At 45.6% G+C, this 13,411-nt stretch overlaps 1 protein-coding gene across 1 annotated transcript; it reads left to right on the forward strand.

The window, feature by feature from the left end:
* Positions 1 to 4,878: 4,878 nt before the first annotated feature.
* Positions 4,879 to 13,002, forward strand: LOC142290581 (keratin, type II cytoskeletal cochleal-like). The gene is made up of 9 exons (XM_075334542.1): positions 4,879 to 5,379; positions 5,713 to 5,942; positions 7,259 to 7,319; positions 8,156 to 8,251; positions 8,364 to 8,528; positions 9,746 to 9,871; positions 10,059 to 10,279; positions 10,985 to 11,013; positions 12,325 to 13,002. Exons 1-9 carry the CDS (start codon positions 4,879 to 4,881, stop codon positions 12,570 to 12,572), a joined length of 1,677 nt encoding a protein of 558 aa, XP_075190657.1. The 3' UTR covers positions 12,573 to 13,002.
* The last annotated feature ends 409 nt before the right edge of the window (positions 13,003 to 13,411 follow it).

The following is a 13,411-nucleotide window of genomic DNA, read 5'->3' on the forward strand; positions in this document are numbered from 1 at the left end:
GTTGGCTATAGGAGCTGTGCTGATGTCCTTCCCATGTGCTCAGAAGGAACGGGGCCAACATAGCTGATACCAGGAAGAAACTCCCCCTTGTACCATAGAGTGGAGGAAACATGGCCACGCCCCACAACTAAGCTGATCCCGCCTACTAGGAAGATCTTGCTAGCCACTGGGATCTAGCTACAACCCAGGCTCCATTGCAGATCGCAGATCATCGGTAAGCATCAGTGCTGAGTGCAGGGTGCTCTGCGTGACGTCACAGTTAGCAGAGGCGGCTGCGTCTGTTAACTGTGACATTGCCAGCGTAGTGCAGACTCAGCCGACATAAAATTAGGCTGCCCCGCGGCCTCAGCACTGCCGCTGGCGGTGTTGCCTGGGGCCCCCTGCCCTATCCCATCCTGCGGTTACCAGCCTGGGGCCCTATGTGAAGTACGATGGGCCCACTAAGGACCCGACCTTATCTGCAATACTGTTTGGAGGGCTATGTGGCAGGAAATTATACTATCTTGAGGCCTATGTGGGGATAATTATACTCTTTGCAGATCTATGTGGGGGCCATTATACTGTTATATTACATATAATTAAGTCAGCCATTCTGTGCACCTTTATTTAATAATGTCTCTGTGACGCACTGGACCCAGGGGTCACAGGTAATAACATCTATCACATACACACACACCCCCATCCCCTGTGAGGTCACACACATGTCACCCGAAAGGGAGACCTGATGCTTCCCTCAGGGCGAGTAGAGCACACCAGGTGGACGGAGTCAGGCGGGAGGACACGCCCACGGAGGAGACTACTGTCCTGAGGCAGGAAGTTCAAACAGAACAAGATAATTTTTGGAGTTGACAGTGAGTGGTAGAGGAGCAGCTGTCAGGGACCCGGGCAAGAGCCTGGGCCCCTTAGAGAACGTCAGGCAGGCAGATGGTGGTGGCCATCTGCAGGAGTACCGGTACAGCAACCGACGGAACCGTACGGACCGGGCCTGGGTTGGAGCCCGCCGGTCCCGAACCGGGGAGTCAATCATGTACCGAAGCACCAACAGGAGGGTACTCAGACCCCGTCCTAGCTTAGAAGCCACTGAGTATAGGCAAATTGACTGATTGCTGGCCGGACCTCACGGGTCCATCCACACCCAAATTCCCGACAGAAGGCAAAAGCCCACCGAGACCGGGTGAGCGCCACCGCCAAGGGCCAAACACCCGATGGGCCAGCGCATGCGGGCAACCGTGGGCTCCTCCGGCAGCTCAACGCCGGGGAGCGGGCCACCACTGCTTAGGCAGGGGGGGCCGAAACACAAACATCTAGATGTGCACGGGAAAAGGGGCCACCATCAACCCCACAGGGGACATCAGCAGCCAGCCGCGGGGACCGACCACTACCCCGATGGGACTCTGCGAATTCAACAGCATGCCGTTCGGGCTGTGTAATGCCCCGGGGACCTTCCAGAGGTTGATGGAGTGTTGTCATGGTCATCTTAACTTTGAAACAGTCCTGCTGTATCTAGATGATGTGATCGTATACTCCAGGACATATGAATTCCATCTGGAGCACCTGGCGGAAGTGTTTGCGGCCCTGGCTAAATACGGGATGAAGCTGAAGCCGCCCAAATGCCACCTGCTGAAACCCAAAGTGCAGTATATCGGACATGTGGTGAGTGCTGAGGGTGTGGCCCCGGACTTGGAGAAGATCACAGCCATCCAGGAATGGCCCCGCCCGACCACAGTGAGAGAGGTGCAACAGTTCTTGGGCCTGGTAGGCTACTACCGCCGCTTCATCAAGGGGTACACGAAAATGGCCTCCCCGATGCAAGACCTCCTCGTGGGACAGACCAAGGTTGGTAGACCATTCGGGGCCCCGTTTGTGTCAGGTGAGCAGCAGGAAGAGTCCTTTCGGCAGCTGAAGTCGGCATTGACAGGAGAGGAGATCCTAGCCTACCCCGATTACGGACTTCCCTTCGTGTTGTACACGCACGCCAGCAATGTGGGCCTAGGCGTTGTATTGTCCCAGATCCAGGATGTAAAGGAGAAGGTGATCGCCTACGCTAGCCGGAAGCTTCGACCCACCGAGCGGAACCCCGAGAACTACAGCTCCTTCAAACTGTAGTTTCTGGCCCTGGTGTGGGCAATAACCGAAAGGTCCAAGCACTACCTGGCCGCAGCAAAGTTCACCGCCTACACGGATAACAACCCGTTAACGCACCTGGACACGGCCAAGCTGGGCACTCTCGAGCAAAGGTGGATGGCTCGGCTGTCTAACTACGACTTCACCGTCAAGTACCGGGCCGGGCGCAAGAACACCAACGCAGACGCCCTGTCCAGAATGCCGCATCTATCTGACGAGGGAGCGGAAGAGGACCGTCTGGAGGAAATAGAGCTGCCCGCGTTCCACCGGCCACAGGAGGAGAAGCCCTGTGTGGCCCAGCAGCAGGTGGACCTCGATCCGCTGCCCAGTCAGGAGTGGCGAGAAGCCCAAGACCAGGCGCCTGCGGTGCGGCTGGTTAAGACCCTGCTAGCCCAAGGCATGCGCCGGATGGACCCAGCGGCCCCCTCCGAAGCCCAGCGATTGTGGAAAGAAAGGGACCGCCTGTGCTTGTACCAGCAGAAGTTGTACCGGGAGTTGATCGACCCGAAAACCCACGAGAAGGTTCGCCAATTAGTGGTGCCTCAGGATTGTGTACCCAAGGTCCTTCGGGCTTATCATGACGGCGCTGGGCACTTCGGTTGGAAGAAGCTGGAGATGCTGTTACGAGAGCGGTTCTACTGGAGTGGGATGCGTGATTCCGTAGAGGCGTGGTGCCGAGAGTGCGGCCCTTGTACGCTGAGAAGATGGGATGAAGCTAGCCAAAGGGCCCCGCTGCAGCCGATTGTTACCCACCAGCCGCTGGAATTGGTTGCCTTGGACCATGTCAAGCTTGCGCCCAGACGAAACGGGTACACCTACGCCTTAACCATCGTGGACCACTACTCCAGATTTATGGTGGTCGTACCAGTAAAAGATCTGACTGGCCGCACTGCTGCCAGGGACTTCCAAGCCTACTTCTGCCGCCCCCAGGGCTACCCGGAAAAGGTGCTTACGAATCAGGGTCCGGCCTTTGAAGCGGAGGTGTTTCAGGAGTTCTGCCACTTGTACGGGTGCAAGAAAATCCGGACCACCCCCTACCATGCCCAGACCAACGGGATGTGTGAGAAAATGAACCATCTGGTCCTGAACCTCCTCAAAACATTGCCCCTGGAAGAGCGGAACTTGTGGCCGGAGAAACTGCCCGACTTGGTAGATATGTACAACAACATACCCTGTAGTTCCACCAAGTGTACCCCGGCGTACCTGATGAGGGCCCGACCCGGGTGATTGCCGGTAGACTTAGAGTTGGGCTTGGAAGCGCCCGAAGCCCTGCCCTCCAACGCCAGTTGGGATGCCAAACGCCAAGTATAGTACCGGCGGATTCAGGAGTATGTGGAGCGGAACCTGCGTCAGAGCCGGGAGAAGCAGGAACAGCGCTTTAACAAACGAGCTCAGGCTACTCCTTTTGAACCAGGAGATGTGGTGCTGAAGCGTAAACGCAGAACCCATAAGCTTGACGATCAGTGGGAAAAGACCCCGTATGTTATACAGCCCACCGGATGGGAGAATGAGAAGACCTACCTGATCAGTCGCGACCAGGGGAGAACCACGGCTACCATTTCCAGGGACCACCTGAAGAAATGCCCGGACCCCCTGAAGTTAGTAGAAGAGGCCCCAGTCCCCGTGCCCCGTGATGAAGCAACAAAGAAAGGGGTGATCCATACTGTGATGGGAGATTTTCCAGCAGACTGGCCCATGCAGAATGGTGCGGTGATTGTTCCCGTGATAATGTTCCCGCAACCCGCGGAAGAAGTGGAGACGGCAACACCCGCCAGAGAACCAGCAGAGCCAGCGCCCAGGGATGCACCTACCCCCAGTCCCCCTAGGCCTCTACCTACTCCGCCTAACACCCAGGACGAGGGACCTGTTGTCCCTGCTCTCCCGTTACCTTCCACTGACACTTCATTTTGGGCACCTATGTTCCCAAATCCTGAGCCCTTATGTCCCCCATCCTGGCACCTACGGCTCCTGTATTGAGCCCCTATATTCCTAATCCTGGGCTGCTATGTGCTTTATCCTGTGTCCCTATGTCCCCCATCCTTTGCCTCTATGTTCCTTATCCTGAGTCCCTATGTCCCCCATCCTTTGCCCCTATGTCCACCATTCTGCCGTTCTTCTGTAACACAGTAAACAAATGGTTCTTCTTACCTGCCCATGTTACTGATACGCATAACCTAAGAAGAGATTATATAGGCTGAAGAGAAGCCATAAAATATTATTACCTGGCACAGCTTATCATTTGCACAATGCCAGATATGCCAGCTTGTCAAGTCCAGATATTCCTCAAGTGAGTTGTGCTTATTTTACGCATGATACAAAAAAAAATAGCAAATTAAAAAAATATGCTTTTTTTTCTATTGGTTTTCCACTATTTAAATCATTTTGATTTCCTGCAAATTTCAGATCTGGTCAATTGATTCTACCATCCCTGCACATAATTATTATGTGCAAGAACATCCATCATTCCATGTTACAATTGATCAAAAAAAGCTGTATTCAGGCTACTCTTGATACGTTTTTACCTGCTACTTCTGCAAAATTAGAGCCTGGGAGCAATGTCATTCCTGAAATAGTACTTTCATGAAAAGGCATGTCAAGCAAATGTGTCTTGTAAATTGATCTCCTTGCACTGATGTACACTGGACACAGGGTATATATATGAGGAATTTTCAAATCTTGAACACAGTGGTGTCCAGTCTCATCCACTCTTCTTTACCTTTTTCACATTGGTCTTTCACCTCCTTACAAGCCACAATGAGTCAATTCAAGCAATTTGGTGGTGGAGTCCAAAAGAAGGGCGGTTTTAGCTCATTCTCTGTGTCCAGAGGCAGTGGAGGTGGAGGTTTTGGAGCTGCTGGCGGAGCTGGGGGAGCTGGTGGAGCTGGTGGTGCAGGCGGCTTTGGTAGCAGAAGCCTATACAACATAGGTGGAAGAAAGACCATTTCTATAAGCACTGCTGGTGGCCAAGCATTTGGAGCTGGAGCTGGAGGTTTCGGTGGTGGATATGGAGCTGGTGGTGGCTTTGGAGCTGGTGGTGGCTTTGGAGCTGGTGGTGGCTTTGGAGGTGGAGCTGGAGGATTTGGTGGTTTCGGAGGCCCTGGAGGGGCCCAAGCTGGCATTCAAGAAGTTACAATCAACCAAAGTCTTCTTGCCCCACTGAATTTGGAGATTGACCCAAACATACAACAAGTCAGACTTCAAGAAAGGGAACAAATCAAAACATTGAACAACAAATTTGCTTCATTCATTGACAAGGTAATGTTGTGATGTGAAGTCATGCTTGTGTGCTTAACTGTAAATATGTAACCAGACTGTTGAACATTCAGACTTTTGGTCTTTTCGTGTGAATACTAATCTGTTGAATATCATGTTTGCTTTACCTCTTATATTGCTCATATTGCTGTTGCTGCCACTCTTGATTTTTTGGAACCTCCAAAGAAATGATGAAATGTATATGTTTTCTATAGATCTTTCCTTTATGTTTCTATGTTAATTGATCATTATGCAACCACATTGATGTAAAATGGTGCAGGTCATATACTTGTAAGTAGGTCAAATATAATAATATTGTCTGTATTTTGACATTAGGTACGTTTCCTTGAGCAACAAAACAAGGTACTTGAAACAAAATGGACCCTCCTGCAAGAACAAGGAGGACAAGTCAAGGGAGTAGGACCCCGAAAGGGAAACACTGAAGTTATTTTTGATGCATACATAAACAGCTTAAAGAGACAACTGGATGCCCTCCAAAATGATAAGTTTAGATTGGATGGAGAACTTAGAAATATGCAAGATTTGGTGGATGATTTCAAAAACAAGTAAGTATGGCAAATTATGATAAAGAATTGAAAATATTTTTGTTGTATGCATTATTTTCTAGTTATGAGAGCAAAATAAATTGGTTCAGTCAAAGTAGAAATCTTATAGGACTGTTTATACTTTTATATTGCCACATATTGAGGTGTGAATAGGGTGTGGCACTGTTGTTGCTGCTCATCAATTTCTGTTGCAGGGAGCAAGAAATAGAATAGGATGTGGCACTGTTGTTGCTGTTCATGAATTTCTGTTGCAGGGAGAAAGAAATAGAATAGGATTTGGCAGTGTTGTTGCTGCTCAGCAATTTCTGTTGCAGGGAGCAAGAAATAGAATAGGGTGTGGCACTGTTGTTGCTGCTCATTCATTTCTGTTGCAGGGAGAAAGAAATAGAATAGGATGTGGCAGTGTTGTTGCTGCTCAGCAATTTCTGTTGCAGGGAGCAAGAAATAGAATAGGGTGTGGCACTGTTGTTGCTGCTCATCAATTTCTGTTGCAGGGAGCAAGAAAGGGAATAGGGTGTGGCACTGTTCTTGCTGCTTATCAATTTCTGTTGCAGGGAGAAAGAAAGAGACTAGGGTGTGGCACTGTTGTTGCTGCTCATCAATTTCTGTTGCAGGGAGCAAGAAAGAGACTAGGGTGTGGCACTGTTGTTGCTGCTCATCAATTTCTGTTGCAGGGAGCGAGAAATAGAATAGGATCTGACACTGTTGTTGCTGCTGATCAATTTATGTTGCAGGGAGCAAGAAAGGGAATAGGGTGTGGTACTGTTCTTGCTGCTTATCAATTTCTGTTGCAGGGAGAAAGAAATAGAATAGGCTGCGGCACTGTTGGTGCTGCTCATCAATTTCTGTTGCAGGGAGGAAGAAAGAGACTAGGGTGTGGCACTGTTGTTGCTGCTCATCAATTTCTGTTGCAGGGAGCAAGAAAGAGACTAGGGTGTGGCACTGTTGTTGCTGCTCATCAATTTCTGTTGCAGGGAGCAAGAAAGAGACTAGGGTGTGGCACTGTTGTTGCTGCTCATGAATTTCTGTTACAGGGAGTAAAAAATAGAATAGGATGTGGCACTGTTGTTGCTGCTCATCAATTTCTGTTACAGGGAGCAAAAAAGAGAATAGAGTGTGGCACTGAAAACTGTGACCACTTATTAATTTCTGTTGTACTATGTTCTGAAGAATTAGGGTATGGCACCAATATGTGGCAATGCCAAGACACTTTATTATCTGTAGTAAATGAAGAAAAATGAATATAAAATAGGAATGGATTCTCTACTTTATGATCTTCCATCACCAAATGATTTCATCTATATTTTTATTTGCAGATATGAAGATGAAATTAACAAGAGAACTTCTGCAGAAAATGAGTTTGTTGTGATCAAAAAAGTAAGTAGAGGATAAAATGAATGGCAAAATGTATTAACTATTTTAAGAGGCCATAATATATATTTTAATATTTATATATCAATAAATAATCTAATGACAAGTGAAATTGTAAGATGTACGCAAATGATACTGTGACTTTCATTGTTTGCAAAGGCAAGGTACTATGAATCTTAGTTTTGATAGATGTTGTCTCAGTTGCCTATAGCTTTAAATACACATGGAAAGGTCCAAAATTAGAAAACACATTCACTTTTATTCCAGAAAGAGCCCTACTATTGGACCAATAATGGGTACTGTGCTTAATATCGCAGTGCCTGAAGGGGGTTAAGTCGTAATATCACGACCTAATACAAAAATGGTGCTGTTTCTTTTAGAAAGAACGTTTTTGGAATAAGCTTGAACTCTAGTAGAAACTATAAGAAAGCTATATGTTAAATGTCCGTTTTCAAAAACAAACCTACATTTTTAGACTGAGAAATTCCAAGGTCACATTTTTTAAAAAATATAATTTTTAACCTCAACTTAATTTTTATGTTGTTTTGAATTGCCCAAAGTGTTCTCAGAAATTTGTGACCTCAAGTATTTGAAATTATGAGGTTCAAGGCTGGGCATATATTTTCAAACGTTCTTAACCTCTTACCTTTTAGACTCTGATCTTCTTAAACTGTGGTTTTAAACTTTTTTTGGGGGGATTTGTGGTGTGGATTTCTTTAGGCAATGTCATAAATTTTAGCTTGAAGCTTAGAATCATTTATTTAAAGTATGGTACAACTAATTTTACATCAGTCCCCACCTTTCCTAGTTCACCGAATGTTGTTCTTGGTCATGTTTTGTAGGATGTGGATGCTGCCTACATGAACAAGGTTGAATTAGATGCCAAGGTTGATGCCCTGACTGATGAAATCAACTTCCTTAGAACTCTATTCGAACAAGTAAGATACTTTCTTATCTGTTTGCTTGTTTTATGCGTTAAGTTTTATGACATTTTGCTATTCTTTGGACATGTTCCCAATGGTCCACTAAAATTTCTATTGAACCCTACAGGAAATGACACAACTGCAAGCTCAAATTTCAGACACCTCAGTCATCCTTTCTATGGACAATAACAGAGCATTGGATTTGGACAGCATCATCGCTGAGGTGAAGGCTCAGTATGAAGATATCGCCAAAAAGAGTAGAACAGAAGCTGAGTCTGTGTACCAAGGCAAGGTAAGTGTTACGGGGGGCTGTCTGATAATAACTTAAAGGAGTATCAGACAGTCAAGGTCCACCGTGCAAAGACTCTGCTGCAGACTATGGCAGAGTGCAATACCTCTGTTAACTCACAGAAGGATATAATAAGTAAGTAAAGCAATTCCTCCCTTACTTGGAGGGTGTGTGGAATGATCTCTGTTAATAATCACAGAGACAAAGGCAATGTGTGCGAAATGGCACCTACCTAGGTCCGCTCTTCTAGTGGTGCAAAAGAGACGAACAGCAGCATAAGCCGCACAAAGCTCCTACCTGCGTTCGCTCCACTAGTGTGCGAGGACACGAACCACTAGATATGGCACCTGCCTAGGTCCGCTCTTCTAGTGGTGCAAAAGAGACAAACAGCAGCGTAAGCCGCACAAAGCTCCTACCTCTGTTCGCTCCCCTAGTGTGCGAGGATACGAACAACTGCCAGACGCAGTATAAGGAACGTTACCCTAGCGGCAACGTCCACCTACGAGTCGAACCACAAGGCCCAGCCAGACCATGTGCCTCAGGCACATGCCTATGTCCGCTCCCCTAAGAGGTAAGGATACGGACAGCAGCCGAAGCTGTAAGGTATAAGAACGCTACCCTGCCGGTAGCGCTCACCTGGCATAGACAGAGGAATGCCTAGAGGAACGCGCACAGAGCGTCTACTCTTATGCATGAACCAAGAGGACTGAGCGCCATGCGGCGTGTGTCAGGGTCTTATATAGACTCTGTGCCTCATCCAAGATGGAGGACACCAGAGCCAATCCGCTGCCAGAACGACAGGAGTGACATCATGCTGGCCTATCACCGAGCAAGGCATCACAAGCACATGACCAGCGACCAATCGGCATAGAAGGTGTCAGAGACATGTGACCTCGTGTCAGCGATGATGTCACCCGCACATGTGCAATGGCTCCAAGATAGGACTTAGTCTCTGGCGCTCGCACATGTGCAGTAGCAAGAAATCTGGACTTAGTCTCCAGCGCTCGCACATGTGCAGTAGCAAGAAATCTGGACTTAGTCTCCAGCGCTCGCACATGTGCAATAGCAAGAAATCTGGACATAGTCTCCAGTGCTCTCAGCAACCGTAACAGTAAGCGCATATTTTGGAATACATTAGGCTAAATGGATGAAATTGATTGTATACAATGATTATAAGATTATATAGGTTCAGTATTTCAGTACCCTATCTTTTACAACAGGTTAAAGAATTGCAAGCCTCTGCTGGCCAACAAGGTGATGCTGTGCGCAACAGCAAGAATGAGATCTCTGAAATTAACCGCAAACTTCAGAGGCTTCGAGCTGAAATTGAAAATGTGAAGAAACAGGTAAGCTTGAAAATAATATGGAATGTATGGACTTGAACATGTATAGGTTCTCTTGTCTGTGGGTCTAGATTATGCCCAGCACATGCGAGTGCTAAATAATGAGATACAATTTCACAAAAGAGCAAGGTAACAAAATATCTGGATCAAATTGCTCTAAAACAATTTTTCTTATTCTTCTTTTTTAAAGAACGCTAAACTTCAGACATCTATTGCCGAATCAGAAGACCGTGGCGAGGTTGTCCTGAAAGATGCCCATGCAAAACTGGCAGAATTGGAGGCTGCTCTACAGAAGGCTAAACAAGAGATGGCCCGTCAGCTCCGTGAATACCAGGAACTGATGAACGTCAAACTAGCCTTGGATGTTGAAATTGCCACCTACAGGAAACTGCTGGAAGGAGAGGAGACAAGGTAAAACTTACAATAATGGTATTATACTGTAGGTAAAAATCAAAATGTTCCACAGCTTATTCTTAGCCGCCACAATGGTAGCAATTCAAGGCATAGTTATTAGCTTGGGTTATATCTAAGTATTTAATCCAGTCTATTCCATGAGGAATCAGTATTTACTTTGAAAGTTTTCAGTGTGGAATTTTTTTAGGATTTTATATCCATATATTAATCTGAATATGAAATGAAAAAGTAAAATACCTTCATATATGGCAATTTTTACCTTTAGTTTTGTTTTGCTGCTTGTTTGCACACCCTCAGGGTATAGTCGGCACCTATAACTTAGCTCAATTGTCTTTTAGAAGTCTGAGCTATTCTAAAACCCACGCCTCATGATATTGGAAGCTCACACTGCTGCTCTCTCCTTTCTTCATGTTTTACACTGTAGTTTGCCTTGCACAGAGGGGCTGCGTTGCCTAAACCCAAAATCACAAGGAAAGGGACTTCTATTTCCTGCAATGATTATAGAAAGAGAAGTAATATATATATATATATATATATATATATATATATATATATATATATATATATACATAGATAGATAGATAGATAGATTGTTGATGGAGATAGAGGAAAATTGTCTGAAAATCAACTTTAAGGGGAATGAATAAAAATAAATTTGTTCATAGTAGTGATTTTTAAATATTTTTTTTCTTACACTTGTAGGTTGTCTACAGACAGCAATGTCAGCATCTGTAAGTATATCATATTATGTTACATTATTTTTAGATAATTTTAGGGTTTGTCAAAACTGTCACATCCCAATCGGCGTCCACTCCTGCGACTTCTGCTTCGATCACCAGGCAGCGCCGTGGATAGTGCTGTTGATAGGGGAGGAGTCAGTGCCAGTGGCTTTGGTGGGTGCAGGCTCCGCCCATCCACTTAACTGTGTTTCCGTGGGACCTGCAGTACAACTAGCTGACTGTGGTGGCATGTGTCTTCCAGCTGAAGTTACCACCTTTCAGCCAGGCAATGGGAAGACACCACAACCTTCTAATTCCCCCTCCTGTCTGCTGGCTACTGACAGATATAGTTTTGTATTCCTGCTTGTGTCTGGTTCCCGCTCTGTTCTGACTATTGATACCTGTGTTTTGACTCCTGTCTGCTCGCTGACCACTCTTCTGCCTGCCGTTTTTCTACCTCGCTGCCATCTCTGGTTTTGACCTTAGCCTGATTTCCTGACTACGCTCTTGTCTGCCAATTTTGTCCCTTTTCCGTATCTCCTGGTTTAACCTTGCCTGACAACTACTCTTTTCTGGACTGCAGCCTTCCACAGGTAGGGATCTCCAGGGCCCTGTAGTAATTCCAGATCCCTGTATAAGGGTTAAAGGTTTTCGGGGTTATCGGGATCCTGCTCAGTGAGCGGCTTGCCTCTAGCCTGTCTGTGACAGCCATCCTGAGACTGTGGTTCCAGGCAAACGTTACAAAAATGCAATATATCTACAATATTGTAGGATATATTGAAAAACGCTGAGTGATCAGTCACGTCATTACCAACACCAATCTTTTTCCATTGTTCAATGTAAGTAACATAATTGAAGGATTGGAAATGCAGCCCCAAATAGGTTCTGCAGATGTTGGCTAGAAGAAATATATGTTCATTAACCCAATAACTAGGTGGACACAACTGAATGAGTCAAGGCTTAGTAGAAATGTTGTGTCATCTATTTCAGCTTTGCTGAGTGTCTTTGAGGAGTCATATGGAAAAGCATAAAACATACGTATATTTGGATATGTGATGTGATGTCTGCTTTTTCTGCCCACTTTCTGTCACTCAATTATTAGGAATAATTGTGTCTTGTGTATTAGTATCACTATCAGATTTATCTCTAAGATGATGAAATTACCTTCCTTCCTAGTGATTGTATCATGTATTAGAACTGAAAAACATGTACCTTTTCATGAAATATGTTGTCAGTTTACAAAAAAACATACAGTATATTTTTATGTACACATTACTATTATGAATTTTGCTAACTAATATATACCATTCTTTTCTTTTGCAGCTGTCGTCAGTGGAAAGACAAGTCTGGCAGCCGGTGGTGGTGGTGGTGGTGGTGCAGGTGGTGCAGGCTTTGGATTTGGCGGTGGAGCAGGAGGTGGTGCCGGAGGCTTCTTTGGAGCAAGTGGATTCAGCGCTGGCAGCAGCTCAGGCTTTGGCGGCAGCTCAGGCTTTGGCATCTCTTCTGGTGGTGGTGGTGGTGGTGGCAGCAGCATGAGATTTGTCTCCAGCCAGTCAAGCTTCAGAAGCTAAATCTGTGAGGCTGTGCCAATGTAAAACCACTGAATGTACCATGTTCTTGAAAAAAAAATACCTGATATTGAAATGATTCTCCTTTACCAGTCCTGATTTTGTGTTCATATGAAAGTCAAGTCTTTTCTTCTCCCATCTAGCTACCTTTGCCTTGTGTCTAAATACCATGGGCAAGGATAAAAGCCTTGTTGGCACCAACTCTTCTGTAGCCATCATCCAGGGCCCATGCAATGCCAGCCTCCCTTGTTATATAAGTCCTGACATACATCTAAAGATTAGTCCCTTTCTGTATTATCGGGTTAGCTTATCCTTCCAACTTATAACATTGTGATAACACGAGCTATAACTTTGACAAAGCAGAAAGTTACGGTAAATGGAAGATATAGAGCATTACAAAGATGCAAGTGAATAAGTAAACTTTTCTAGACATGTAAACCTAAATGTTTAATAAAGAATAAACTGCACACTGGATAGTTATTGTGATATTTACAACTTAAGTGTATTGAACCACAAATAAAGTCAATTCTTCCATGTGTAAACCTTTATTAATGGCTCCATTGTTAAATTACTATTTGCATGGTATTCTTTACAAAGCTTTAAATATAATGAATCTGAATTCTTTGATTCCATGGGACGTGGGTCCAAGTGAGACATTGTTCTAGTACCACTTATGGACAATATCGGGAATATTTCATTATATAGGTTCTATCAGCATGACAACCCATTTTGAATATTGAGCTACCTCAGTAGTAGGCTGATCGGGATAAGTCTGGGTTCTTCATCAACCAGTGATTACAGATTTTAGCAGAGGTGAAACTTGATGACAGCCATATATTTCC

The sequence above is a fragment of the Anomaloglossus baeobatrachus genome, chromosome 2 (assembly GCF_048569485.1).
Source record: "Anomaloglossus baeobatrachus isolate aAnoBae1 chromosome 2, aAnoBae1.hap1, whole genome shotgun sequence".
Taxonomy (NCBI): domain Eukaryota; kingdom Metazoa; phylum Chordata; class Amphibia; order Anura; family Aromobatidae; genus Anomaloglossus; species Anomaloglossus baeobatrachus.